This window comes from Lutra lutra, chromosome 8 (genome assembly GCF_902655055.1).
Source record: "Lutra lutra chromosome 8, mLutLut1.2, whole genome shotgun sequence".
NCBI classification, from domain to species: domain Eukaryota; kingdom Metazoa; phylum Chordata; class Mammalia; order Carnivora; family Mustelidae; genus Lutra; species Lutra lutra.
The window spans coordinates 131151863-131176393 of record NC_062285.1 but is presented as its reverse complement, the minus strand read 5'-3'; the positions used below and the strand labels follow the sequence as shown (position 1 = coordinate 131176393).

At 47.0% G+C, this 24531-nt stretch overlaps 1 protein-coding gene across 3 annotated transcripts in view; it reads left to right on the top strand.

The window, feature by feature from the left end:
- The window catches only part of LARGE1 (LARGE xylosyl- and glucuronyltransferase 1), a 528909-nt gene that overhangs the window by 211557 nt on the left and 292821 nt on the right, over positions 1-24531 (top strand). For all 3 annotated transcript variants that reach the window (XM_047740096.1, XM_047740097.1, XM_047740094.1), the window contains exon 3: positions 20793-21094. In XM_047740096.1, the coding sequence (XP_047596052.1) occupies positions 20793-21094 (302 nt within the window). The remainder of the gene's footprint in view (positions 1-20792; positions 21095-24531) is intronic.

Sequence of the window (24531 nt, the reverse complement as noted above, 5' to 3'; positions counted from 1 at the left end):
TGGTAGGTATGCTAGGTGCTTTAGATAGAATGGGAATAAAAACCATGTAAGTCGAGTGCATTCTGCCAAGTGAAATAAGCCAGTCGTAAAGAGACAAATTTTGTCTGGTACTGTTGTATGAGGTCCCTAGAGGAGCCACGTTCATAGAGACGGAAAGTAGCGAGAATGGGGGACTTGTGTATGGGGACAGAGTTGTGGTTTTACAAGAAGCGAAGAGTAGCGCCGTGGCTGCACAACAGTCTGGATGTACTTAAGGCCACTGAACAGTAAGTACACTTAGAGATGGCGAATGTGATGCTTTCTGTGTGATATTTGACCACAACTGGAAGTATCTTTTTTTTTTTTAAATTTTTATTTTTTTTTTTCAGTGTAACAGTATTCATTGTTTTTGCACCACACCCAGAGCTCCATGCAATCCATGCCCTCTCCAATACCTACCACCTGGTTCCCCCAACCTCCCCCCCCCCCCCACCCCTTCAAAACCCTCAGATTACAACTGGAAGTATCTTAAAAAAAAAAAAAAAAAAAAAGGATCCAAGTGGATCAGTTGGAAGGCTGCTGAAGCCATAGTTGGAGAAAACCCAGCTGGGAATCTGGCATGTAGGGTTGTTGGCAGGAATGGAGAGAATGGGATTGGCTGGAGAGGTCCCCAAGGAGTTGAAACAGCTGAGACCTGGTGGCTGGTTAGCGAGGGTGTGGCTTGGCAGTGGTGGGGGTGTGGCTGGTTAGCGGGGGTGTGGCTTGGCAGTGGTGAGGGTGTGGCTTGGCAATGACGGGGGTGTGGCTGGTTAGTGAGGGTGTGGCTTGGCAGTGGTTGGGGTGTGGCAGTGTTGAGCATGGCTCCTGGGGCTCAGGCTTGCCCATCCAGTGGTGGCAGTTGCCAAGACCAGGGAATCTTGGTACAGCCCCTCACAGCACTTAATACTAATCACAATGCACTAATGACTAATCACTTAATACTAATTACAACGAAATAATTAATTGGGCTGCCAGTTGTCTTCCTGGTGAACTAGAACTCGGACCCAAATAGAGACCATATTTGCTTCCTTCATGGTGTGTCCCCAGCACCTAGCATGTGGTCTTTCCCATAATAGGTGCTCCATGTCTTATTTGTGAAATGTAAACGATTTGTGGGTTTATCAGCTCTACCTATTAAATGATTTGGTTCTTAGGTTTCTTTCTATCCTTAAGGTTTTAGGGATCAAGAAGTAATACCCCTCTCTTCCATGTCTGAGATGAGACCAGATGGAGAGGCATGGGACCAAGCACAGATCAGAATACCATTTTTTGTTAAAACCGTTTGGAGAATGAATGTGTCTCAACCAGGTCGACTTACTTCCTCACCCAAATTCAACAGTCTCAGCAGCAAAGTAATCATTAGGTTCTCCCCATAGGGACCCATGGCGCAGGCTCTCCATAGGCGGACGGCCCGGGAAAGAACCCGGAAGCCGGTCCAGGCCGAGCATGCGCAGGTCCATCACGCAGGTGCGCGGTACAATGTAGGCTCCTTTTCCCTAGAGAGGGGGAAGGGGCAGGTGCCACAAGAGGCCAGGATTGCTGTCCTGGCTGAGCTCATTCTTTTAGGGACCCTGTACAGTGAGGTGGATGGGTTCATAAATACAGGATAGCAGTCCTTGCTGCCATTTTCAGAGCAAGTAGGTTTTCCTAGGGAAGATCTTGGAATTGGCCAAAGTCCCTGACCCCCTGACCACCTGACCATTTTCTGTCCTGCATAAGAGTGTGTGTATGAGATGCCAGTGTGGTCTTGTTTCCTCTGCTGTGTCCTCATTCTAGGACAGCCTTTACAAAATCTCTCTTCTTTATTGTTCTTCTCTCTGAGACCCAAAGGATAAGGTGATTTTTAATTACTTAATACCCTGCTGTTTTCTGACTTTTGAAACTGCGAGGGAAGTTGGGTTGATGGGGCCCATTTAGCTCCGGGTTGACACAAGTGTTTTTCTTCCTGGGAAGAAATTTTTCTGAAGCGTCACATTTTTTTTTTTTTAAGATTTTATTTATTTATTTGATAGAGATCACAAGTAGGCAGAGAGGCAGGCAGAGAGAGAGAGAGAGAGAGAGAGTGGAGGAAGGAAGCAGGCTCCCTGCTGAGCAGAGAACCTGATGCGGGGCTCGATCCCAGGACCCTGAGATCATGACCTGAGCCAAAGGCAGAGGCTTTAACCCACTGAGCCACCCAGGCACCCCTGAAGCGTCACATTTTAAAGGGGAAGTATCTTCATGTGAAATGCTTTAGTAAATTTGTTTACAATATTCTTTGGTTTGTTGCAAAAATATATCACACGTGCACATAGACATAGTCAGCATTCTCTAAAATCTTAGCTGAGGCTTTAGAGAAATGACAACGCACATTGTTTCGGCGTGCTGAATGTATCAGACACTATGGGTGAAGCAGGTGAACCAGGTCAGAGTTCACCCGATAGCTCTTTCTCTTTGAATCCAAAAGTTGCTTTAGGGATTAGAGGAATAAGCAGGCGGGAGTTTTGGCACCAGTGTAGAATGACGAGGAGAAGGGGATATTCATAGCCTGCCCTGCGAGAGGTTCAGAGAGAACTTAGGTTCCCTGTAGGTTGACTAATTATGGGATATGAGACCCACATAGAAATGCTAGGTAACAATAACTTCTGTGTGTAAAAACATTTTACATTTTATAGTGTGATTTTACTTGGGTTCAGTCGATTAAGTGAAATTGCAAACCCCAGTCTGCAGAGACTTTAATGATGGCTTTCCTTGGAACTGGTCTGGCCCTCAGCAGACCTCACTCCTCAGTGTGGACACAACTGTGTGGTACCCACGTGATGAGCTGTGAAGTGCAGGTGTTCTGAGAACTGGGAGAGTCCACAAAAACTCAGGTGCAGTGGGGAAGTTTGAATCTCTTGTGGATCCCACTGGCCTCAGAATGAAAGCCAGTTTCTAGCACGTGCCTCCAAGGCCCTCTGTGATCTGCCCCATCTGTCTTTCCAGCATCTTCCTTCTCTGCCCCCCACCCCTTGCCGTCGGTGCCTTAGTCATATGAAAATCTTTCCTGTCCATTGTAAGCTTCAGTCCCTTTGATCTCTCAACCACAGGTTCCCACATTTTCTCATTTTCTGGGGCCCTCGGTGTCACCTTGCCCACAGGCCGAATGAAATACTGAGCTGTTCAGTTGGTTGGTCATGTCCTAACAATTGAGTAGCTGTGTGAAAAAAAAGGACACACTTAAAGGGAAGGGAGATTTCACTATTAAATAAACAGTTACTCACTTATGGGATGCGTAACTTCTCAAACCTGGGAAACAGACTGGATACCCACTGCACATTGCTTTCCGTGTAGTCAGTGCTTTTGATCGTAGCAAATTCTGAAAACCCAGCTTTGCCAAAATTCTGGAATGTGGTACAGTCAAATGTTGAAATGGTGAACTACCTTGAGCTAGCAGTTCAGGCAGTGCCCAGCAGATACTGAGAATTGCTTGGCTTCTCCAGAAATTTTAAAGTATCCTGAGGTGTCCCTGTGGGTTTACTGGGGCACCCTGGGAGCATCTTGGCACACAGTTTGGGAACTGTGGTTCTCAGCTTTGCCATATGCTGTTTCCTCTGCTTGAGCACATCTCCTCTCACTCCAGCTTCTCGGTGGGCCCGTCCTTTAGCTCTCAGCATGGGTGTGATGCCTCCTGTAAGTTTTCCCTTGATGTTTAAGAGCTGGAAGTTGCTTCTGTATGCACCACCTTTAGCACACTGCCCTTGATCCTACCACTTCTCTCTTTGCAGAGATAAGCATCCTATCTGTAGTTCAGCTTTACTTCTCTTTCCCACTGGGCTCTGAGTTCCTCAAGGGAAAAGGCCTGGAGAGGGGCTATCCTAGTGCAGATGCTTTATAAATGTGTGAAATGAGTGAGTAACTTTCTGGCTCTCATTCAAATGAGCTTGTAGACTGGAGGAAGTCACCATTCCAGACAGACAAGGGTTGACAACGACAGCGCTCCTGTCATTTGTATGACGACGCCTTCTACAAAAGCCCGGCCGTAGGGACATGCAGTGTCTTTTGCCCTGCGTGACCCCGTCTGCTCCTTGGCCACAGACTGCAGCCCTACAAGCATGTGGCCTCGTGAATTAAAATACAAATCACAGTGGAGATCAGCTTGACCCTTTTGCATTTATTCACGTTGCCAGACGTTGACCCCGGTACATATCTTTTTGGTTCGGAAATTGGAGGTATAACTTGCTTCAGATGTGTGTGTTGTTTCCTTTGGAGGAAACTAGATGACAGCGCCTGATGGCTCCAACTCCCAGCAGAGTGCAGCAGAGGGAAATAGAGTTGTGCTGCAGTCACTGAATGTAGAGGTGATGGGGGCTTGGGGACAGTGGCCCAGCTCCCATCGGAGGGAGCACAGCATGGGTTTTACACCAGAGCAGGTGGAAAGGTCTCTGCAGGCCGCAGCTAGCAGATGGTGGTCCCCTAGGTGCACACCTGTGCATTTCTGCTGTCTGTTCCTGGAACTAACATGATTAATATCAAGGAAGAAGGGTGACCGTTTCCTGTTCCAGGCGAAAATAATTCAGGGGGCTTTCGAGAGCTCTGGGAATGCATGTTATGTCTTCAGTTCTGTCTTCTTCTCAGAATATGAGCACATGAATGCTGTAATCTAACAGAGGGCTGCTTTTACTGCTGAATTAAATAACACAAGTGAACAATATCTAATCACAGTACTAGTAATCACAACGAGGTCCCATGTGTCTCCCCTTAAGAACACCATCAGAGGGGCGCCTGGGTGGCTCAGTGGGTTAAAGCCGCTGCCTTCGGCTCGGGTCATGATCCCGGGGTCCTGGGATCGAGCCCCGCGTCGGGCTCTCTGCTCAGCGGGGAGCCTGCTTCCCTTTCTCTCTCTCTCTGCCTGCCTCTCTGCCTACTTGTGACCTCTGTCTGTTAAATAAATAAAATCTTTAAAAAAAAAAAAAAGAACACCATCAGAGTCTCTGCTCACCTAGGCCTTTCCCGTAGGCATTTTTTCCGAGCCAGCCCCGGAAGGTAGACAGAAAAGTTTGTTCCCTGTCATTTGAGGCTTAGGGGTGTTAAATTACTTGCCCAAGGTCAGCACAGCTGATAACCCTTTTCTGTTCCCTTCTCTGTTATGGCTCAGTTGCTGCAAGGGGAGACTTTTCTCGCTTCTGCTGTAACCATGCAGGCCTTTGAAGATCTTGGAAGCAGCCTGAGGCTTCCGGACTCAAGGTCTGCTGAAATGTTTCATGTGGAAGGACAAGGTCGGCTGAGGGGACGGCATAGATGCTCCAAGTCGACTCTCTTGCGACCTTTCTTTATTGCAAGTAAAGATAGCTTTTGGTGCACCTTTTCATTCCATTAAATGCTATTGCTACTTCCCAAAGGCGTAAAGGTGATGGGAAGCAGCAAAGTATGCACGAGAAGCAGTTTCGGGGAATGTGAACCAGCTTTTCTGGTCCTGCTCCTGACATTTCCAGGGACGGGCCTGTGAACCTTTGGACCTCACTTGGCTCCTGGAGAGCGGGAACGGCCAGTCACTTCTCCGCCTTCATCGGTTCCCATGAAAGACCAAGGGATCCTGACCAAAGACCCCCACTGCTTGGACCCCAGTCTCATGGGGCTCTATCAGTATAAAGGAGTTAGAGATTTTTAACCAGAAGCACCTCATAGTTATTTCAAAGCCTGCCCCCATAGTTAAGAGGAACAGTGACCCTGACCCCCGTAAGATAAATAGTAAGAAGAACTTGAACCAAGCCCTTATCTCCTGCCTGACCTGGGAAGCAAAGTGCCTCCTGGGAAATCTTTCATTTTTCCCAGCAAGTACCCCAAGGCAAGAGCTCAGTGGAAGCTTTCTTCACGCATCTCCACTGAAGAACACACCCAGTATCCAAGCGCGCCTCCGTTCCCTCTGGACGAGTCCTGTTCGTTGCCCGCTGCAGGCTGGGTCTCCTGGCTCTCCACCTGCTTTCTAGAACTCTGTTCGGCATTTGCTTCCACCAGTTGGATATTGTGCTTAGCAAAAATCATTGTAGTCTGTGTCCCAGTCTGTTAGGGTGTATCTTTATCGTATAATTAAATGATACAATTGAATTATTACAGAAGGCAGCGAAATAATGAGGGCAGGAGAACGTGTGTCTATAGACAACTCATAAGTTGTTTATCTTGGAACCATGACGTCAGGGATTTGAAATTGCCATGAAAGCCGCTGTCAGAAGTAAGACCACTAAGACAACAGGGGAAAAGATAAAAATATGAAAGGAATTCTGCGCTCCAGTGACTTCACAAATGTCTTTTAAGTTTCCCCTGTATTTTAAAGATACCCTGGTTGAACTATCCCAGTCAGAAGCCTTTGACAATTGCTCTGTGATTTAAGCAACAAAGGTTTGGTGCCTTTTCAGACAGTGGGCATGTTCTTCCAGATCTTAGTCCTCTCAAAAGATGGTCAAAATGTGGGACACCTGGGTGGCTCAGTCTGTTAAGCGTCTACCTTCGGCTCAGGTCATGATCCCAGGGTCCTGGGATCAAGCCCCATGTCCGGCTCTCAGGGAATCTGCTTCTCCTTCTACCTCTTCCCCTGCTCATGCTTTCTCTCTCTCAATAAGTAAAATCTCTTAAAAAAAAAAAAAAAAAGATGGTCAAATGAATGAATGTTCATAGTAGGTACATAGCCCGATGATGCTGGGTAAGAGGATTCCTACAGAATCTTTACACCCATTTTACAGATGGGGGTACTGAAGTGCTAAGAGGGTCACAGGCTTAATTAACCAAGGATAAAGAGACCCAGAGTTGGTCATTTATACTTTTTTTTTTTAATCCTGTTATCTATTTCTGCCTTTAGAATGTCATGGGTGTAATTTTAGACAACCTATAAATTTAGACAGCCCCAGCGGCATCCTTATTACAATCAAGTCGTGGCGCCTAGAAATGGCATTGGTATTTTGAAGTCCCTGATTTTTCAAGCCACGCTAAGGACAGTGTCCTCACTATGCTCCTGGGACCGATGGCTTTTCTCCGTATGGCATCCTTTCCTCTGGGAGGAGAGCCGTGTTCAGTAACTTCTGTCCTCCTCCGCAAGCCAAGACAAATGTCATAACAGAGATAAGCCATCAGAGACTTGGAATTTGATGCTATTTGCCTTTACTTCTCGCGTCTTCATGGCCGAAGCTGCTTAGTCGACAGGTGCAAAGATTGAAAAGTGTCAGGAATACATAAGGAAGATAGAAGCCTTGCTTTTTGGAGAAACTAATAACCATTCCATCCAGTAAAACAGCCCAGGTGTGTGTGTGGGAGCCCATGTGCGCCTGGCTGGGTAATCAACATTTCTTATAGACATGTTTTGTGGTAGACTGCATCCTTCTCGGATCCAGAGAAAAGAGGTCTCTTATTTGAGCTCTGGATTTTGACAAATGGCATATTTTGGGATGTGGGGTTTATTTCTGCTGAATATCTGGCTTGATTAGTGTAGAGAAGCACATGCAAAGCAGGCTGGAGCCCCACCCCACCCAAACCTCCCAGTACAGCACAATCAGGAAGTGCATTCTCCCTCCCATTGTGGCTTAGGAGGGAAGTGTGCTTTACATATGCAAATGCAAGCCCCAAGTTTCACTTAATAATTATCAGCTGGAGATTCTATTGATGAGCAGCTGAAGCTACTCATCAGGAGAGAAACTGTGAGTTAACCATTTCCAGTCAACCCCCGGATGCTGCTGCCTTCCCCAGCCTCTGAATACTGCGGTGATTGCGCACAAAGGTTCTGATTTCCCCCATTCTTCGCTCCTCCTATCTGGCCGGAGTCTGGCAGCTGAGTCTTCCTGACCCCTTGTATTAACGTGTGTGCGTCTTTCCCCTACCCCCACTGCCTTTCTGTTTTATAGGCTACAGAAGGCAGAATAGATCCATCTCTGTTTTCCGTGGCAGGATCGCTTACAGCGCTAGAAATAACGGCCTCCCTGCCATGGCACTCATGCTTAGGCAACCAACAGCATCCTTTTCAAAGGACACAGGGTGGCCCTGAGATAGCATACCCAGGAGATCTAGCTCAGGATATCAGAAACTTTCCCCTTTCTGCTTCTCCTTTTCTTCCGTGTGTACGTGCTTGCCCTCTGGGATGTCCAGTAGCCTTCTTGGGCTCTCAACAGGTTACTGAAGCAGAGTGAACCCACCTCTTCCCGCTTAAAGTAGGGTCAATAAAACCTGCCCCGTAGAATGGGCACTTAAGTAAGATCATGTGTAAGACCCACTCGAGCCAAATGGGTGGTCAGGAGGGAGTTGTAATCACTGTTCTCTTTCGAAAATCAGTTCCCCTCATAGGACTGTTGTAATCACTGCTGTCTTCGTTGATTTCGTCATTTCAGACACCTCTTGGGTGTCCTGTTGTGTGCTCAGTTCTAGGCTCTGGATGTATAACGGTGGATAAGGCGGATCCACCAAGACCTCTGCAACGTTGAACTTGTATTCTAGGGGTGGAGACAGGCAAACAAGAAAGAAAAATATATCTGTGGGGGAGCTCTGTGCTGTGTGCAATGGGGAAGAATTACCAGGGGGAGGGATCAGAGAGAGAGAGCTGGGTGGAAGTTTCCTCTGAGGAGTTTTCTCTGAGGAGTGGTATTTCAGCAGATTTCCTGATTAAGAGGGTCAAAACCAACAGCAAATGGAGTGGCCCCAAGGTCGGAGAACGCTTGGTTCGTTCGAGAAGCGTCTAGAAGACCAGTATGGTGGACACGAGGGAGCGGAGGAGTATGTTACAGTCAGAAAGATGGCTGTTAAGAGTTTTGTAACCCACTGTGGGGGATTTGGGTTTTAAGTCTGCTGGGAAGCTGTAAGAAAAGCTGTTTGAGCGAGGTAGTGATGGGACCTGACAATCATGTTTACACGTCATCCGGCTTCTGAGTGGCAAGCAAGTAGGTTGCAGTGGGGTGCCTGGGCAGGTGGCCTTTATATGAGTCGAGTTCAGGAAAGGTGGGAATCTGGGACTCTAGTGGTGGAGCAGAAGTTTGTATTGGGGGCCTACTTTCAAGGTAGAGCCCACATTCAGATCCATTGCTAATGTGGTGTTTGTGTAACGTGAGGGAAGAAGTTCAAGAATGAGTCCTCCTTGTGTGTGTGTGTGTGTATGTGTGTGTGTGTGCGCGCGCACACGCACGCATGCACCCATGCACTGGGAACAACAGCGATGCCCTTCACTAAGATGGGGAGCAGGGAAGTTTGTGGCAGGGAGGCTATCGGGGGGCAAAGGGGAGTCCACCTGGCCTCCGCCTTCACCAGCGCCGTGTCTGCCCGGAACAGATGTTGAGGGAATGGGTAGTCACAGCATGAGGCAGGTTCCAGAAACAGGTATCACAGATGTAATGAGAGCCATTACCTCAGGTCCCTGTTGTCACAGGTTGCAGGAAATCCAGTGACATGAAAAAGAATGGAATGGCTGAGTCACCCTGGGCAGATGCGAGAAGGGTTCAGAGGAGGGATGTCTCAGATAATGGGCGAGTCCGTGGTAACTCACCAGGTGACAAGGCCTGCAAAGGAAACAGCACAAACCCTTAATACCCATTCCCGTTGCCAGTCATGTTGCCCAGGAACTTAGAACAGAGTCTGCTCTTGGAGGGCTTTGGAAATAATGGCACAGACCGCTGGTTCTCTGAGGTACCCTTCAGGGCCGAAGATGGAGTCATAAAGTGTAGGGGGGTTCAGAGCAATTCCAGAAAGTCTCTATCCTGACACGGCCTCTGAGGTCATTCCCATTAGTAAACCTCTGCTGGGTCCTTCAAAGGACTCATTTTTTGGAATTGGGGTCTTGTCTTGTAGGCTCCCATCGAGGCATCTCCTGGGGCCTCTGTGTCTCTTAGCGCTGGCCCACACCCAAGCCCAGCTCCCTGTCCACTCTGCTGAGGCCTTGCCTGCCTTTGTTTCAGGGCTGAGTTGAGGGGCCTTGATTTTATTCTCCCTGCTTTTCTGCTCCTGTTGGAAACGTCTTATAAAAAGTCTCCATCCTCCCAGGAGTAGGACTTGGAGATAAATAACAACCCATCAAAAGTAGAGATGGCAGGTTTTGCTTAATAGGTATTAGCACTATATTTTACCCAAACATCTATCTCGATCTTGGTAATGTCTTATCTTTGCCAAGTGCCCATCCTGATAAAGTGTTATTTCTGTCAACTGAGCTTCTGATAAAATCGTCTCTCCCTCCTACCCCACAGGCTATCCTGATAAACCCTTATACTTCATTTCCGATTTCCTCCTGAGGGATGGTTGGGATTTGCGAGGAATGACTGGCAAAAAAAAAAAAAGGTTGGGGGGGGGTGGGATGATGAGGGTTTTCCTTTTTTTTTTTGTTCTTTTTTTTTGTTCCTTTGTTTCCCTATAGATAGTCATGATAATCAGGATGTAAGTAAGTCAAACTGATAAAAGGGGTTTGGAGACTGGGAAGAAGGGAGAAGAAGATGAAGGAAAGGGAGGCAGTCATTATAGGCAAGGGGACGTTCAGGCAGGCTTTTGCTTGTTTGCTCTTGTTTTTAATTTCCAATTGAGCTGAGGACGATGGCCTTGATTTAGGGGATGTGGCAGTTTTCAGGAAAGGGATGCGATTGAGGGGCTCAGCCGCAGTCACAAAAATCCTCGCTTCCTCTTCTTTTTGAAATGTGTTAGAATATTCCGCGTGGCAGCTGCTCGTGCCATCGGTGGGCTCCGTGGCTGTTGCTCACGTTAACCCATGTCAACCAAGAGCCCTACTGGTCTTTCGCCATCCTCTCTGCTGGCCTGCCCGCCAGCCCCTTCCTTCTAGTGTGTTACCAGATAGAACTGGATCAGGAGCACCGGAGGCCAGAGTTGGGTTCCCCTGGCCCACTGTGCCTTGCGCACAGCGTGATATCCACAGGCAGGTGGGTGAGGTTGTGTGCAAAAGGCAGTGACTTTGTCTCAAAACCAGGAGATGGGTTTGTGGAAGGGACCAAAAAAATACTATGCAGCTCAAGCCAGTCCTCACTCACACTAGATCTCCCGAAACACCAGAAATGGGAGCAAGGATGTTTCTCTTATGTAAATCCTCACTTCCATGCACCACAGCGGAAGAGAGGTTTTGCTCCAAATTGGCATGTGCCTCATTTCAGAGAGGCAGACCGAGTGCCATCCCTGCCAAAGGGCACGAAGAGCACTCAAGACTTTGAGTCCTGGGACGCCTGGGTGGCTCAGTTGGTTAAGCCGCTGCCTTCGGCTCAGGTCATGATCCCAGAGTCCTGGGATCGAGTCCCACATCGGGCTCCTTGTTCTGTGGGGAGCCTGCTTCTCCCTCTGCCTCTGCCTGCCGCTCTGTCTGCCTGTGCTCGCTCTCTCTCTCTCTGACAAATAAATAAATAAAATCTTAAAAAAAAAAAAAAAAAAAGACTTTGAGTCCTGTTTTACATGGAGTTTCCCTGTTATAGACCCAAGGCATTCCTGAGAGTGCCGTCCTGCAAACAGGAGAATGGTGAAGTCTGAGTGTGCTGTCTGTAAACCCCTCTCCCTCCCCAGGAGAGCAAAGCCCCATCGTTCATGTTGGATGTCCCTTGACGAAAGACACACTCAGGATATAAAGCAGTCATTCTTTCGGATCCTTTGTACAAGACTCCCTAATTCTTTTCCATAGAGCTGACTTTCCCTGGGATGTTCCACTCCTGAAGGAGAATGACCTAGAAGCACTGGGCAGGAAGAACCAAGGAGCAGGAAGGGAGGAGGCCAGGGTTTTGCTGATTTGCCTGGTATCCTTGAAGCACCTGTTGTCTGCCAGGGAAATCATCCCTCTGCTATCCAAACCGGATATTACTGTCAACACTCCCCATTAAAAAAAAAAAAAAATCCTTTTTGGTAAATTAATATGGCTACCAAAAATGACAGTTTGAGTTTTATGGTGAGTAGGGATTCACATATTTAGAAAAGGATAGCTTTCAACATCCTTAGTGTGACAAATGTAAAAATTTTAAAACCTTGCTAGAGAGTCATCCCATGTGGCTCTGTTAATTTGAACAAGATTTTAGATGGAAAAAATCAAACCTCATTGAAAATTTTTACTATAAAATATGGTTCTCCCCGGCACATAGGATTTGCTGCTCTTGGAATGTATTAGTAGGGTTTTATAAAGGCCATGAATATTTCATATAAAATAACACATTTATTGCTAGGATTTGGGAAAAAAAAATGGATCGGTGGAAAACTACTTAGGGAATCTCTCATCTTGAGTACTGCCAAAGAGAAAATAACAAAGAAATTTTGAAATATTTCTGAGTTAGGGAGTGTGTTGACGACTCTGGTGAGGATGGCCAATTCATGCTTTTTGCAAAGGATAAAATCATGCCAGTTTTGCTTGTAGTTTTGATGACGCTCCCATTAAAGGGGATTGTGTTTAACTGTTGCTTGCCTATGAAGTGTGACTCCAGATCCTTTCAAGGGGAAACACTGTCTTCCAAACTCAGCCACTAGAGACCACCACTAAAGCAGGGTGTCTTTGAGGCCGTACAAAAAGGGATTGAATTCAGTGAATTAAATGAGGACAGAAGCTAATCAGAGATGTTTGGAATGTGAATTATGCTCTCACACACTCATCGGTTTTTCAGATATGGAGCGAATATCTACTTACATTTTCCGGGACATGCTGTGTCCAGTAGTTGTTTCTTAAACCACCTGGTGAGCTAAAAGAACTGGACCCTACTGTCAAATTGTGCAATTATATTAAAAAAATAAATAAATAAAGCACTATATACCTTATCCTTTGCCTAGTTTGGTGATGCTTTAAATGCTACTGACAAAGTCCTTCTCTCCATACTTAAGACTCCTTTGACATCGAAGAGAGCTAGGATTGGCCAGATTTAGAAGTGGAAAGACTTGGGTACTCTGCTGCGAGACTAGTAATTCAAAGACCAGCTGCCTTGAACTTTCAGAACTCAGGATATTTGGCAAACAAAAAACAAACAAACAAACATTTAAAGCTTTGAGGTCCTTGAACCTAGAGTTTCAAGGGGCAAAACACTGATATCATTGCTCATTAGGATATACTTTAAGCACCTAGAGCAGAAACCCAGCTATGGGTACAGCAAATTGGTGCTAAAAATGTCATTTTCTTTTTTTTTTAATTAAAGATTTTATTTATTTATTTGACAGAGACCACAAGTAGGCAGAGAGGCAGGCAGAGAGAGGGGAGGAAGCAGGCTCCCTGCTAAGCAGAGAGCCTGATGTGGGGCTTGATCCCAGGACCCTGGGATCATGACCTGAGCTAAAGGCAGAGGCTTTAACCCACTGAGCCACCCAGGTGCCCCTAAAAATGTCATTTTCTACACTTAAGCTCTTTAAGACACAAGGTTCTGGAAAATACTTTCATGGAGGAGAGAAGTCAAATTGCATCTAGCCTATTATGACAAAACAGAGCCAGGCTTCTTTCTGTGGCTTTGTGGTTGCAAATTCTTTTTAGAAGCTTGTGGGGAACAGTTTTCTTAACTGTTGTTCAGTCTTTGCCAGAAGATCTCCAAGGTCTTTGTTGGAACTCAAGTTTGCTTTGGTTGCCAAGACAACTTCCAGAAAATCACTTTGGGGAATTTTTGGGTAAAATGTTCCCTGTTTACCCCATAACAAGTGAGCAGCCTCTCTGCCTATTACTGCTGCCATTTTCCTCCCTACCGCAGATCTGGTTCCACAATTCTGGAATTAGGAAGATGTCCAGGCTGAGGCCCATGTCTTACTCTGGCTTGTAAACTGCCCAGAATTAGTGCCATCTCAGATGCAGCTGTCCCATAGGCATCCAGCGATCAAAATGTTAAAAAAAAAAAGAAAGAAATTGAGACATTTAAGATGAAATGGAGTTCTCTAAATTTTTCTAAAGTGACTCTGGCTGCAATATTTATTTTGTGATTTAAAATGTATTAAAAGAAGATGTGAAATTTTGATGTTAATTAAAAAGGAGAGAATTGTGTTTAAGCATTCCTTTCTTTCTTTTTTTTTTTTAAACTGAACACAGCCCTATATGGAAGGTGAGAAATTGGAGAATTCATTTGGCACAAAGTGATTTGTTGACCCCAAGAGGGGAGTCTGGACCCAGGGAAGCTGGAAGGTCTCGCAGCTGGAGTGGGTGGTGGGGGGCAGGGGGGAGCTGCTCTGGAAAGAGTTCCAGTGGAGCTCAGAAGGAGAGGCATTGACAGAATCGAAACAACCCTAAGCTTGAAGTAACTAGAACATTGGACAGCCTAGTTTCTAGGAAATTAGGAAGGTCCTGGGTTACACAATAGAGCGGTTCTAAGAATATAGTAGAGACACAGGCCGGGAAACTGGGGCCCAGGGTCAGAGCAAAACTGGAATTAAGTGTGGGAATGCAAGACTTCCTTTGCATCTGAGCCGTTTCTTAAATTTGCCTTCAGGAGCCAGCAGGTGTTGTTGCAAACGGGGTTTATGGTGTCTTATACAGAGGATGGAGGGAAATGCCTAAACCAGTGTTTCTCAATCTTGGCTCTACAGGGGGACCCCCATGAGGGTGGCTGCGGCTAAAAATGCTTACTAGATTCCCACCTCCAGAGATTCTGAGCTCAGTCATCGGGGATGGGGGCCTGTGCACATCAATATTTGTAAAAAATTACCCAGGGGATTGTAATGGCAGCCAGGACTGAGAACCACTGGCCTAAGGGACCAGGAAATGAAACAGGAACAACACACAATTAGATTGGAGCTGTTTAGAGAGGGGATGATCAGGACACATTCTGATTTGGAGCAAAAAGGGGCAATTGATCTGGAGCCAAGATGCTCCCTCTACCATTTGCTGCTGGGATGACGTTGAACAAGTTAACTCGTGTGTCTTATTTCTTGTTTTGTTTTCCGCTCTCATTGTCAAGCCAGCATAGCGAGAATACCTGTTTCATTACAGTCTTGCTAAATTACATGAGATGGCACACATGGCTTCCACACACTGGACATGTACTCACTAGGAACTGTGACCGAGTGTTTGTTGAATTCGACTGATGACCTTGAAGTAGATGGAGTTCTACTGTGCACTGTCAAAAACTGCAGAATGCAGTAGGAATAGGGTTAAAGAACATTATCGTGGGCATCCGTGAGTGAGGATGGCAGAAACAGGGAGAGATTGGAGGCCAGGGTTCTTAGGACAAGGGTTCACAAACTAGGACCTATGAGCCAAATCTGGCCCACTGCTTGTTTTTGTAAATAAAGTTTTATTGGAACACAGCCATGCCCACGTGTTACACATTTCTCTGGCTCCTTTTGTGCTGAATTGGCAGAGTGGACTACTTGAATCAGAGGCTGCGTTGCCTTCAGAGTAAAACATATTTATTTTCTGGGCATTTGCAGAAAAAATCTGACCCGCGTCTTAGGATAAGATTAAAAGATTTGGTTTGGGATGGGATGTTTGAAATAACAGTGAGCGAAGAAGCAAGTGCTTCAAGTATGAGGAATAATCTGCAGGCCCTGGTGACAGATTGTACGTAGGGGGATTTTGCTGTAGAAAGGTTAAGGATGCAGCGTCTTCCTCATGGGTAGAATGATGCGGGAGGACAGACTTCCTGAAATCTGGGCATGGTGCAGGATTTTGTTGTCCTTGGCTTGAGAGATCTAGGTCTGTCACCACTGGAGGGAGCTGGTAGGAGTCCCCTCTGTGGGTGACTTCGGGTCTGGGAGGCCCACCCAGGTCCTTGTGTGCCAGTGTTAGTGAGCCTCGCAGTCCTGTTCTGTCCACGTGCAAGCCGTGGGTTTCACGGCGCCTGACACCAGCCCCCTGGAGAGATCCAGAGAGGTTCGGTGCACACAAATTGTTCAGATCGTCGCTTAGAACGTTTTGGATGGCAAGTCCCTAATCTCTATCACCACACTGCACGGAGGTTGATTTTCAATTTACCTTTTTTGTTCTCCGTCTTAGATGTTTTGATTCTTAATTCAGAGCATTCATCTCAAGTGGATTCAGAGATTCAAATCTGCTGATAAATTCATGTTTGTTGAGAATTTTGGAGGGAGGAGGAGGATGTTGTCGACTAAGCTTTTGAATAATGTTTTCCTTTGACATTTTAAACTCAAAGTGGGCTGAACCGCGGGCCAGCACATAGAGGCATTATGTGACTGGGGTGTGACACGTGTACAGACAGACTGTGTGTATATGAAATACAGAACCTGGAAGGAAAAGTAACAGAGAAGCAAAGGTAAAGGGGCTCAGAAATGAGGGGTCCTTTCTGCTGTCTTCTTTACATGTCCTGCTTCCTGGTTTCATGGAGTAGGTTGGGAGGAAATGGAGAATTTATGTATCTACCTTAATTACGCCTGATGCTAGGTAATTTACATACACACACATACACATCCCCCATTTTACATGTGGAAACATGGAGTCACAGGTTAAGTCTTTTGCCTAGGTTTATTAGTAAGTGGAACCATAATTTAAATTTAGTTCTTTCTTACTCTGAATTCCAGACTCCTAACAAGTCTACTTGATTTGCTTGGCTTTCTTGATTATCTCTCCCTCATTCCTTAGCATTTAATATTACAATAAAGTTACTTGTGTGTGTGTGTGTGTGTGTGTGTGTGTTTATAATGAGGCCACTTTTTAAGTATCTGGTAGTTTAAGATTTGCTAGGGCAATTTTTATGCCATTTTTGTAGTTCTAGATGCCAGCCCTTCCCTTCCTCCCTTCCTCAAATATTTGTTAGGTACAGGCAGCATGCCGGGCCCTGGGGTTTGGAAGGCCAGGTATGGGCAGTGCCACGCAAAGTATGATCTGTGGACTGTTCCTGGTCCCTGCATTTGTCAGGGTTCTCCGGAGAAATAGAGGAATAGGGTATGCGTGTGTGTGTGTGTGTGTGTGTGTGTAAAGAGTTATTATAAATAATTGGCTCATGCAGTTATGGAGATGGGCAATTCCCAAGATCTGCAGGGTAAGTTGGCAAGCTAGAGACCCAGGAAAGCCGCTGATATAGTTCCATTCAAAAGGCTGGAAGGCTCCAGACCTAGGAAGAGCCAAATGTTTCAGTTCAAATCCAAAAGCAGAAGGAAAAAAAAAATATCCCAGTTTGAAGGCTGGGGGGAAATCTCTTACTTGGGGGAAGGTCAGCCCTTTTGTTCTGTCAAGGCCTTCAACTGATCGGATGAGGCCCACCCACATGAGGGAGGGCAGTCTGCTTAATGTAGTGATTCAAATGTTAAGCTCCTCCAGAAACATCCAGAATAACGCTTGACCAAATTATCTGGACACACCGTGGTTCAGTCAAGTTGACACATAAAATGAACCATCAGAGTCTCCAAACTGTTCTGCAGCAGGGGAAGTATGAACGGTAAAAATTGACCTTTAAAAGCTAGGGAGAGTGCTCCCAGGAGAGACCCAGAGCCCACAGGACATCACTGGGAAGCGCAGACCACCTCTAAAAAGCCAGCCTTTCACTGTCCTAACCCTTCCCCCTCTCTTCCCCCAGAGGGCCAGGACAAGCCAGAACAAAGAGGTCAGGAGCCAGAGAAAGGAGTAAGTAGTCCAGGAACAAAAGCAGGAGTCAGGATGAGTGAAATTAGAAAGAGCCATGAACATGCCCGAGCAACAGGCCGCTCGTGTATGGGGCAGCATTGGGGTCCGTCCCTTGGGGTAGAGACACAGTCTGTGTGCACACGGAGCCAGGGAAAGTCCGAGTGGAGAGGGCCCTGCAGCACAGCTCTGGGAGATTTCCCTCTCGAAGTGGAACCTGGCCAAGGAAGAGGACGACGGGGCCAGCTTGGGATAGCCCTATACCTTTAGAACAAACCAGAAATCCCAATTCCACTGTTGATTGAGTACTTCCTATTTGTAAGGTGCAGGGCACAGCAGATGTATTGCCTTTCCAAACATCGGTTCTCCTCCTTAAGGCCTGGCATTTATTATTTTGTGTGTTGTCTTTGGTGACAAATCTATAGGGCTTTAAAGACAGAAAACACCTGCAGGCCTTTAAGAGTGAACTGTGGTTAAAGCCATCTGGGGTCTAAAGGAGGGTAGACTATTCATATAGCATTGCCCCCCTTGCCACCCCTGGAATTGTAATTGCTTGGGGATTACATAATTATGCCTTTATTTATAAGCACATAATCAAAGAATCATGGGTATGCAAAACGGGGGGCTCTCAGGGGAGGAGCCAGAGGAAGGGATGAGGTCCCCGTGGGAAGCCTGCCTACTCTTCCACTTTGCTTCTGGATGAGCTTGAACCTGCCTGAGGCTGAAGGGAAGAAGGTTCAGAGATGCCACAGATCAAAACAAGCCAAGGTTTGTCGGCCCTTTTCTCCCATATATTAGAGAATAGCCCAGTGTTAAGAAAATTTACAGCCTGTGTTGAGAAAATAACAACCTCATTTATGTTATCAACATATCTTACCCCTAATACTACCTCCTCTTACTGAAACTATTGCCAGTGAGAGGCAAAGTGCTCAGAGCTTTGTATTTCCATATCTTATTTAAACCTCCTATCGTGTTTGTGAGGTTAACATTTCTTTTTCTTTTTCTTTTACTTTTTTTTTTTTTTTAATGTTATGTTAGTCACCATACAGGTTAGCATTTCTGCTCCTGTTTCGGAGCTCACAACATTTAAGCAGTACGTCCAAAAGAACAAATTTCTTGCTCCCCTTTGTTGTGAATTTTCCAGAGCTTCTGGGACCCTAGTGTATTTCCAGAGCTTGCCGGCCTCCTCCCCAAATGTCCCCAGGGTTTTTTTGTTTTTGTTTTTGTTTTTGTTTTTGTTTTTGTTTTCCATAAGGAAGAAGACCCCACAGGCCCCAGAGCATCTGCACCTGTAACAGCATAAAGGTAGAAATGGGGCCCCATACAGTCATGGAGACCTTAGTTGCAGTCCCCCTGCACCACAATGCGAAAGCTTAAATGTTTTCTTCATAAATGGGGACACCCGTTGCCACCCGCTTTGGCTGCGATCGCCTAAGACAATATCAGCGTGAACTACCCAGCGCTGCCCAGATCGGTAGTGGCCCCGTACAGAAGTGTACCTCTGCCTTCTGCCAGAAGCTGGATGCTCATCTCTCTGCACCCTGGCTCGAAGGGTTGATGGCAGTTGAGGAAACACAGTTGCCGTCGTGACCTCTTCCTTTCCATCCTCGGTGGAACTGGTTTTGTTGTTGTTGTTGTTGTTTGTGCATGGGTTTTGTTTTTTTGTTTTTTTTTTACCAAACAGGGAAACAGGTTTCAAAAGTTGGTCAGAGCTTGTACAGTGTCCGTACAGCCCTAATCAACCTGTGATTTTGTGCGCCCCCACACTGCACACTCCGCTTCGGCCTTTGATCTGTGGTCCCAGGCAGTGGAATTCGTCGAGTCTGAGATGCCTGCCGCATTAATGCGAGAGGGCCAGGAGCTCAGGCATTTAACCCCAAGGTGATTAAGAGGGAGAAGAATGAGTCGCGTTTGTGAAGGCACCTAGACACACCACAAAGCCCCGGGCAGAGGCCGAGGCAGTCGTAGGGCACAGGGGAAAGCTTGCAGGGTGTTATTCATTGCTTCCTTTGATCCTCAAGTTTTGTGAGTCACAGAGACTCTCTGGGACAGTTTGGAAGCTCAGTGGGGTCTGGGCAGGAAGAAGAAAAACCCCAAGTGTGGAAAAAGAGAAACTGTGGGGTTTTTTGTTTTTTTGTTTTTTTTTTTTGTTTTGGCAGGCAGCTAAGAGAGGATAGTTTTCTAAAGAGGTGATTTTTGCTTGGTCGTCTAGAAGGGTCTCGGGATTTCGACAGCACAGGAGCAGAGGGGAGTGACAGCTTTGGCTGTGTCCTGTCCCCAGTGCCCCTGTATACAAGGTGTGGCGTGCTATCTTTGGGAAATGGGGATTTTACATTAATAAAATTTTTTTTAAATCCATAGCGTTCTATAGGGCTGATTATGAAACTGTGTTTAATCGGAGCATGTACAGGTTCAGGCTCAGGAGAGACCTGGGTACGAATTCTGATACCACCATGTTCTGGTTGTGTGACTTGGGAGACCTACCATCCTCTCTGTGTATGATGGTCAAAAGGTGTGTTGCTGGCAATGGTGACTGCTTTTCTGGGAAAACCTTGTTAATTACACTCCTCCTTTCTTCTTTTTTATTGCACTTTGATTATTTGACTCTTGGCTTGGACGCATGTATCTACCCTTATGGCATTTGCATCAGATGGTATGATACCTTACCACAAAGAGAAGTACGACCTGTTCTTTGTTCTCATTGAACAGTCTTCGCAGGAAACATTCACTAAAACGATTGACCAAGTACAGTATGATGGGTACACGTTTTTCATAGTGATATGTACAAAAAGTGTGTTCGAACAGCCTGAAAAAGATTTTGCTGGCACACCGAAGAAGGCTTCCTGTGGGACTGAATTCTTCTGAAACAGGGTTTTGAAGGATGAACAGGAGTTCACATAGGAAGAACGAAATAAACCTTGTCATTATTAATATTTGTTCCTTTTACTCCTTTTTGTTGTCTTCCACTTTCTCCTTTTCTTCTTTCTCCTTTACCTGCTAGTCCTTCATATTCGTATTTTATAGAGAACAAGAATGTCTACCCGGACATGTGCCAAGCAGGGAAGGGAAGACAGTGTGTTTCATTAGGAAAAATTATAATTGTCTTCTCTAAACGTTATGCTCGTTTTTATCACCGTAGTTAAGTCCTTCTGTTCTCAGCTTTGTCCCCAGGTCAGTCTGGATGGATTTATTTGTAATATAATATATATATTTATAATATAACATATATATTATTTGCAGCAGCTGCAGTGACAGATGCGTGGGGTGTGGGTCAGGGCTCGCGGGCTGTTTGGTCCGGACTAACCTGGTCTCCCTCCCCCCCCCCCCCCACCTCCTCCAGATGGGAAGCCGGTGTCCCTGTCGCCGCTGGAGTCACAGCCGCACAGCCCCAGGTATGCGGCCGCCAGCCAGCGGGAGCGCGAGAGCCTGGAGGTGCGCGTGCGCGAGGTGGAGGAGGAGAACCGTGCACTGCGGCGGCAGCTCAGCTTGGCGCAGGGCCGCGCCCCAGCCCACCGCCACGGCAACCACTCCAAGACCTACTCCATGGAAGAGGGTACCGGCGACAGCGAGAACCTCCGCGCCGGCATCGTGGCTGGCAACAGCTCTGAGTGTGGGCAGCAGCCGGTCGTGGAGAAGTGTGAGGTAAGGAGCATCCCGAAAGGTCCCTTGGCCCTCACCCCTCACAGGTGTCACCTGGCAACCCAGCCAGGTTGCCTTGAAAACGCCGACATCCCTGGCTCGGCCCCAGTGTGAATCTGGCACCATCCATAACCTTGCTGTGCGGGCTGGCCAGTCCTTTAGCTTCTCTGGGCCTTGGCCTTACCATCTGAAAAATGGAGCACAAGAGGGCTTACACCACAGAGATAAAGTTAAGAAGAGCAAAGGGAAGGAAACTATGCTTGTTTCTTGGCTGTTCATTTTGACCCACTCAGGATTTCTCATCCATCCTGGGGATGCTTCTTACTTAGACTATAGTGTGAGTGGTGCACATGGAGTAGTGGCCCTGTTGGCCAATTCCCTTGGCCTCCTTCTCACTTTATAATCAGCTTCTGGAGTTTAGAACCAGACACCTGTTGCTTCACTAAGGCGGTGGTTTAACTTTTATAGCTTAATATCCTGTCCCCCACCTTAGAGTATGCTTTCTGTATTAGGAACTTTCTGGACGTTGGGAAAACTTACCACCCCCTCTCACTGCCATCCTCATTCTTCTCATTTGTGCATGTGTGCTTACGTCTGCACAGAACACGCACATGCGCACACTCATGTCCTGCTTCTTCCCATTCCCAAGGACGGGAATTAAGAGCAAGGCCTTTTGTGACCCAGAAAAGCCTGAGTTCATATCCCAACTCCAGTGGTTTCTGCTGTGGGTGCTTGAGCAAGTTACCTAACCTCTCTGAACTTCAGATATCTCATCAATAAATCTGAAAAAATAGTTCCTGCTTCATGGAGGATTTATGAGAACTAGATGGGATGGGTCATATAAAGCTAGTAACGGTGCCTGATACATGGTATGTTCTCAATTATGGTTTTTTTTTTTGAGAGACAGCATGTGTGCAAGCAGTGGAGGTGAGGGGGTGGGTAGAAGGAGAGAGCAAATCCTCGGGCAGGCTCCACGCTCCGCACAGAGCCTGAGGTGGGGCTCGATCCCACAATACAGAGACCATGACCCAAGCCTAAATCAAAGAGTTGAACTCCCAACCGACTAAGCCACCCAGGCACCCCATCGATTATGGTTACTTTTTATTTGTAGTTAGCTACATTACCTGCTGCCGCTTGATTCCATTTCCTGGCCACATGGTCAGAATGTGAGACTTGAGACCTCCCTGAAAACACCCGGTGGACTGTAGTACGTTGTTCATGGGAGGGTGGTTATTAGTTATGTTACTGGTACTATACGGTCTGTCCCAGGAGAATGTGGGGCCTACTAAGCAGCGTAGACTCCGTTCTGGGGAAGGGCAGCAGTGAAGGAGGAGGGCCCCCTGTGTCTAGTAGGATTTCTCGTGGCTTCTCAAGCCCGGCTGAGGTGTGGAGAGGTGGACAGTGGTGGATGGAGGAGATCCAGCGAGAATGTACACGTGAGCTTACAAGATGTGAAGGAAAGCATCGTCCCGGCAAGAAAGAATGCGGCACACGGGGAGTTGATCGCTCAGGAAGCCCAGAGAGCCTGGGCCGGGGAATGGTTGCTCTGGGTTATCCTTCGTTCTTTCGTTCCACGAACGGCCCCTGAGCCTCTGTCATGTCTCACACCGTTCTCTGTGCTGGGAAATACCACTGAACAAAAAAGAGACAAAACTCCCCTTCCAGTTCTCCTGTTGAGGTGGGACACAGAAAAGAGATGCTCAAGAAATTCAAATGTCAGGAGGTGTTAAATGCCGCGCGTCGGTTCAGCTCTGCCCACGTGCCGGGTCCCATCCGTTTATTCTGCCACAGTTGTCGCCAGGAGCCTGTGGTCCTGAACATCTCTTGCGTCTTTGAAAATGAAGACTCGGCCGTGCTAACGGACTCCCGTGCTTCTGGCTGGTTTGGGAGGACCCTAATTCAGGGAACTTCTCTTCTTACCTGGGAGAAGGCTCGCTGGCTTTCTTGCAGGTTCTCTGCTCTCTGGTTAGAGCCCTGGTGTCTGCTCAGAGTGGGTGATGGAACCCTGCCCACTCGGTGGGAAGGCCCAGAGGGAGGAAGTGTATTTACCATGTTGTGATTCAGGCTGACTCAGAGCACTGAGGATCAAGGAGGTGAAAAATGGAAATAAGAAAGGAAAAAAGGGGGGGGGAGGGGCAAGTGGAGCAGAGGGAGAAGGTGCGGGCTTTCTCTTCCTAAGACAGTCTGTCTCCCCTGTGCTGTTTCCTGAGAGACACATCCTATTTCTAAAGAGGACTTCTGCCCGGAGCGCCCCCTAGAGTAGTGCAGACAAAACAGCTCTTAAAGCTGGGAGACCTGAGCCTAAATACTGGCCCCGTGCCCCGCTTAATAGCTATGTGGCACTCAGCAAGTTACATTCTTTTTCCATGTCTCGGTTTCCTCGTTTGTAAACCCCGGAGAAAAATGAACCTCCTGCCTGGTTCGTACTACGTCAGTGATGACAATAAATATTAGAGCCAGAGGCAAATTCTAAAGGACTTGTTGGCATTCGATTTCAGGGTGAAGTATCAAAAAAAATCCCACCTAAACAATGACCTTGCATCTTTTTTCTCTTTGTGCTAGAAAAGTCTGGAGGCATCTTAAGTAGGGATGTCCGTTTTGGGGACGTGGGTTTCAGTGATGTTTTGCTCAGTTTGCTTGCCTGGCGTTCCCACGGTCGTCCTGTCCATGATGAGTGCCCGAGCTTTGGTCCTATCTCCACAGCTGGCAGGAAAGCCGCAGTGGTCAGGTGGAGGCATGCCGCTCCCCCCCGTAACATGTGTTAGACATGTCGCAATCCCTTCTCTTGGAGCACACTGACGGAAAAACTATGCCGTGGGGCTACCAGGAGCGGCCACCTAGCCGCAAGGGAGCCTGGAAAAGGTGGGTTTTTACTCGAGGAAGCCACATTCTCTGCTAGCATTTTGGAGCTCTGCTGCCAGAGAGAACAGATGTTATGGTAACAGTGGACATTCCTTATCACATGGGTTGAGACCAGTATAAAGGGATTCAAACTTGGGGATTGTTAATTCTGCTCATAACTTAGTTTTTCGTCTTTTGCCCCTGAGAATTAAAGCTTCTTTCCTTTGTTTTTCTTCTCTTTGCTTGTCTTGAAAATGTTCCTTCTTAGACCCTTGACGTTATTTCTGGTAGAATTGTCTGTGCTGAAACCCTGGCCCTGTTCAAAGTTGCCACAGATGAATCTGAACGGCTTGATCTGCTGGCGGCCTATTTCAAGGTCATCTCCTCTGGGGGCACCTTGACCTTGAGATGCTGACTTCGTACCCATTCCAGTGTAGCTGCTTTCTGTGTCTCCGTCGCCTGGCGTCTTTAAAGATTTTAATGAAGAAGCCATAGAGGCAAACAAGCAGTGTCAGTCAGTGGAGTCAGAATGGAAACCTCCCTTCATCGCAACACTTGGCCATTACAAGTGCCGAAGCTGGTCCTGATGCCCTGTCAGA